The sequence below is a fragment of the Nicotiana attenuata genome, chromosome 10, assembly GCF_001879085.1.
Source record: "Nicotiana attenuata strain UT chromosome 10, NIATTr2, whole genome shotgun sequence".
Lineage (NCBI taxonomy): Eukaryota > Viridiplantae > Streptophyta > Magnoliopsida > Solanales > Solanaceae > Nicotiana > Nicotiana attenuata.
Genome location: NC_031998.1, coordinates 15,927,074 through 15,932,419, shown reverse-complemented (window position 1 = coordinate 15,932,419; position 5,346 = coordinate 15,927,074). Strand labels below are relative to the sequence as shown.

The 5,346-nt window shown below is 33.6% G+C and overlaps 1 protein-coding gene and 1 long non-coding RNA gene across 2 annotated transcripts; both read left to right on the top strand.

The window, feature by feature from the left end:
* Window positions 299–3,951, top strand: LOC109233063 (patatin-T5-like). The gene is given in 8 exon segments (XM_019398817.1): window positions 299–566; window positions 678–859; window positions 1,052–1,214; window positions 1,306–1,467; window positions 2,217–2,519; window positions 3,496–3,508; window positions 3,511–3,637; window positions 3,754–3,951. Coding segments are annotated over 8 exon segments (1,176 nt in total). The 5' UTR covers window positions 299–398; the 3' UTR covers window positions 3,812–3,951.
* Window positions 4,216–5,160, top strand: LOC109233065. The gene is made up of 2 exons (XR_002069034.1): window positions 4,216–4,370; window positions 4,576–5,160. It is a non-coding gene; the product is annotated as an uncharacterized LOC109233065 (long non-coding RNA).

Below are 5,346 nucleotides of genomic sequence, written 5' to 3'. Positions count from 1 at the left end.
ACCTGATCTAGTGAGGGGAGCATGTGTTCACATGCCCCTGAAACCCCCTTAGATACGCTCGTGAATGTGGCATGTGCAAATTCTTTCTATTTGCAATTTTATAAATAAAAAGACTAACTTTTAATCAAAAAGACAGTCATCAGTCTTCTTCATGTTTGTCATCAATCATCTTCATGTTTGTCATCAGTCATCTTCATGTTTGCCAAAAGACATTTTAAAAAAAAAACGTTAACCTCTTAATACATGAACTATAGTGGTCCACGAGACGTTACACTGTTTACATGGTTATATAACCCTTCTTGTTTGATGCTCAAAGCACCAAGAAAATCTTAATACTTGAGCTATTAATTGTTATTTGCAATTTTTGTAGTCCAATAAAGGTACTGTAATTATCTAAAATGGCAATAACTGGATCTTTTTTTATTTTATTTCTTTTGGTACTAACAACTACTGGATCAACATCCTCTGTGGTGGGAGAAATGGTGACTATTCTTAGCATTGATGGAGGTGGCATTAAAGGCATCATCCCTGCTACTGTTCTTTCTTTTCTGGAAAGCCAACTCCAGGTACACTGTAAATATATTTTTTATGGATTCTTACTGTTGTTCTTTACCGTTTTTCTTTTTATTACTTATGCTTATGCTTTCTTGATTAATGAATGATTGTTTTTGAGTCAGGAATTAGACAATGATGAAGATGCAAGACTTGCAGATTACTTTGATGTGATCGCGGGGACAAGTACAGGTGGCATATTGACCACTATGATAAGTGCTCCAAATGAAAAGGGCCGTCCCTTCTCTGCTGCCAAAGATATTGTATCCTTTTACTTCGAGCATGGCCCTAAGATTTTTCCACCTGGGTATATATAGTTTTTATATATTTAACATTTCTACTTTAAGGATAAGGATGTGTTTGGTACGAAGCAAAATATTTTCTAGAAAATTGGAGAACAAATGTTTTCCCTACCAAAAAGAAAAAAATTAATTTTCAAAGCTCTTTTTTACCTTCCCCGCTTTATAGTGTAATAAAACATATTTGGTTTCATTTGCAGTGCCAAGCCTCCCTTTTGGGCTCCCAAATATGATGGAAAATATCTTCACAAAGTTCTGCAAGATAAGTTGGGAGAGACTCGTTTGCATCAGACTTTAACAAATGTTGTCATTCCAACTTTTGACATGAAGAAACTTCAGCCAATAATATTCACCAAATCGGAGGTAAGTCTTGACATAAATCATATAATCTGGATATATATGTAATTGTAAATATTGCCGTTAGTAATTATTCTTTATTTTGAAACAAATACAGATAGCAAACTCACCTCATCTGGATGCTAAGATGTCTGACATATGCTATGGTACCGCTGCTGCTCCAACTTATTTTCCTCCATATTACTTTGAGAATGATGATGGTAAAGGAAATAAGTATGAATTCAATCTTATTGATGGTGGTGTTGTTGCTGTCAATCCGGTACATTCCCTCGTATAAATCATCTTAATTTCTGAATCTTCTTTTGTAAGATATTTTAAGAGAATTTATCTAGGGATCTGTTTAGTTAGTGTGGATTATTTCACATGATTTATTCAACATGCATGTTCATTAACTCTACTTTAATAATCATAATTGGTCTTTGATTATCATATAATGTAGTGTGTCATGATGCTTGTTACTACCGCTTTCTTTTCATTTTTTTTGAGCAGGGGGAGTTTATCGGAAACAGTTTTCCTAACTTGTGGGGTTATATTAGGTTTATTATTGTTGTTGTTGTTTATATATAGAAATTTATTCTCCCTCCGTTTGCTTTTACTTTCTACTATGTCCATTTTAGCAAATCAAGATACAGCCAATCCTTTTTCCCTTGTTTTACTCTTAATCATTAACTACTCATTTTTCAAATCATTTCCCAAGACTTTTTGAAATGCTATCATATTTATTGATAAAATTGTAAAATATATATTTCATTTTTTTTTAAAATATATTGCGAAGTCAAAAGTGGACAACTAAAAAGAAACGGAGGGAGGACTATATGTCTAACTAGCTAGGATATAGCATGCTTTAGTAATAGTAGCGCCCACTTTTGTAACAATGCAAATTAACACATAAAAAATTTCCTTTTGTCACAAAAAACAAATATAGTAATTAATGAACATTTAAAATGACGAGTAACTTCTAATTGATTATAAATGTTAATTAGTGCATACATGTACAATGGTTGACAGGCCTTAATTGCCCTAAGTACAGTAACCAACAGTGTGGAAGCAGATCCATCATTTGCTTCAATCAAGCCATTGGACGTCAAACAAATTCTGCTGCTCTCATTAGGGACAGGCACTACTGCTGATTTTGCTGGGAAATACACAGCAGAGGAGGCAGCTAATTGGGGTCTTGTTTACTGGCTATTTAATAATAATTCGAATCCTCTTCGTGAAATGTCATATGCAGCTAATGCTATCATGAATGATTATTACATCTCGACCATCTACCGTGCTCTTGTTGCTGAAACGAATTACCTCAGGATTGAAGTAAGGCAATCTCGCTCAAAAATACCGTTACACTCCTAATTATATGATTATTTCAAGTTGATTGATTTACGAGTAAGGGATCGTTGCAAGTATAACTATCTCGCTTTTTTTTAGGTACTCATTGACCGAATTCGGGAGAATAACGAAAAATAGAACACTTTTGTGCCACTATTGGTTTTTTGACCCCCAATAAAAGAAGTTTTGAGAAATATCCCCATATCAGAATTTTAAAATATGTTGGACAGGATTTTTTCCGATCACCAGAATTTAAAACATGCTGTGTAGAATTTCAGCATTATGCTGATTATTAGGATTTGGCCACAAATCCTGACATGTCACCAGAATTTTTCAGCATTCTGGTGAAAATCGCTAGAATTTCTGTTGCTTCAAAATTCTGGCTCTGAAAATTCTAGTGATCATCAGAATTGCTCGTGCTTCAAAATTCTGATGAGTGTTTTTAATTCTAATGCGAAGCTATTTTTCCAAAAAAAGAAGAAAAAAAATTTAACGGGATTAAAAGTGGTTCAAAATGGTGCATCATTTCGAGTTTGAATTCACACAACATACATTAAAGTGAAACTCACCAAATTTCTCAATTCTTAGAACTCGAACCAAGCGTGAAAATCTCATGCATCCACATTTCCGCATTGTTATCTTGTTTTCTACTCAAATAAAGGAGTGAAATTTTTTTCTTCACCATTAATTCCCCTCATTTTATTTATGAACCACTAAAGCACATTAACCTTAAGTACTTCCTCCGTATCAATTTATGTTTGAAAAGTTTGAATTACTATTGAATTTAAAAAGGAAAAGAAGATTTTTGAAATTTGTGGTTTAAAATATCTTATGAATATTTGTAAGTTAAATTATTTAAAAAATTAAAAAAAAATGTCATCTCTTAGAACAGACTAAGAAATAAATATTGTCACATAAATTGGAACAAAAAGAATAATTAATTATTTTTTACGTGTACCAGGAAAATGCATTAACTGCACTACTACCCAAATGGATAATGCTACAGAGGCTAATATGAACTTATTGGTACAAGTTGGTGAAAACTTGTTGAAGAAACCAGTTTCCAAAGAGAATCCTGAAACCAATGAGGAAGCTCTAAAGAGGTAAAACATATAATTATCTACGCACCATTATTCTTTATCTATTTAGATTCTAGCTTTAGTTCGAATTATAAATCTATTTTATTGCTACTTATAACACTGTCCTAATTTGTACGCAGGTTTGCCAAATTGCTCTCAGAAAGGAAGAAACGACGGGCAAACAAAGCCGACTCATAATAATAATTAGGCAGAATGGCCTAAATGGCACATATACTTGTGCCACTTTGTCGTGCCGGTCCCCAAACCTAACAATTTGTCAATTGAACACTTACACTCCTTCAAATCGTATATAATAAACGCTTATGACCATTGACCAAGCTTATGTGGCATTGAATCAGCTGAGTTGGACAAAATGTGTAAAATATACGCGTATAAAGCGAGTGTAAACAGTGAATTTGATTTAACACTGATCTGAGATTTAATCAAATTTTAAATCATATTCCTTAGTGCAAATCATTGCTGTAATTCCCACAACTAACATCCAACAGGACCAACATATAAGTTTGATCACTAAAAATAACTTACAAGAAACCACTTAGGAAGCCCGATTCTTGCCTCGACCCATTTGATCTTGTTTTTTTATTGTTTTGTTTTTCTCATAGCAATTATGAGCAGAAAATTAGAAAGAGGAAGAAGAATTTTGTATGCAAAGAAACAAAGAAAGAGGAAAAGGGAAGAAGAAGAGGAGATGTGGCAGAAGATGAAGAAAAGAGGGGAAGGTGAGAGAAAGGCTAAGGTATGGAATGGTACAGCCCCTTCTTTCTGTAATATTAGGTCAAAATTCGATTTTATTTCTCTCTGTATATATATAACACATATTTGGATAATCACTCCTTAAATTTCACTCCTCAAATTCCCCAAACCCCAATTTCTAGTTTTTGTTACCTAAGTAATTGTAATCAAAATTCTATTTTGTTTCGCTCTTTGTAATCAATTTCTAGATTGGGGCATACACAGGTGAGAGAAGGCACGGGGTAATTGGAGACGAGAAAGAACTCACCGGTGAGAATTCCCGGTGGTCGGAGGAAACGGGAAAAGCATGATGATTTTTATGTTTGAATTTTATTTTTATTTTTTATTTTAATTATTTTTAATTTACCATGTGACATGGCATCTACAAATTGTTATTTTCTGACGTGGCAGCCAACGTGGAGGAGATTGTAGTCTCCTGTCATAAGCGTTTATTATATACGGTTTGAAGGAGTATAAGGGTTCAATTGGCAAATTGTTAAGTTTGGGGACCGGCATGATAAAGTGGCACAAGTATAGGTGCCATTTAGGCCATTCTGCCTAATAATTATGCTAATAATGAATAAGCGCTTGTAAGGCATGCATTAGGCCGTCAAGTCTTGTGTTGTTTTAGAATAATCGTGTTTTTCAATTTCAGAAATAAAAAGAAGAGAGGAATAAGTTTCAATAGAAATATCACTCTCTATGTAATAAGCTAATTATAGGACTATGTAAACTTTTGGTTGTGTTATTCTAAGCCAAACCAATGAAAATAAAAATAAAAAAATTTGTCGTTTTATGCAAATTTTAATTCATATATTGCTATTACTACCCCTCATTTGAACATAGATCCGAACTCCCACTCAGAATGGTGGGGGGGAGGGGGGGAAGTAGCTGGACCGCCGTTCCGCTCTTCGGGACATTTTTTATTCTTTTTTCGTTAAAACAAGTACAACAGAAAAAGATTGCAAGAAATTTAGATT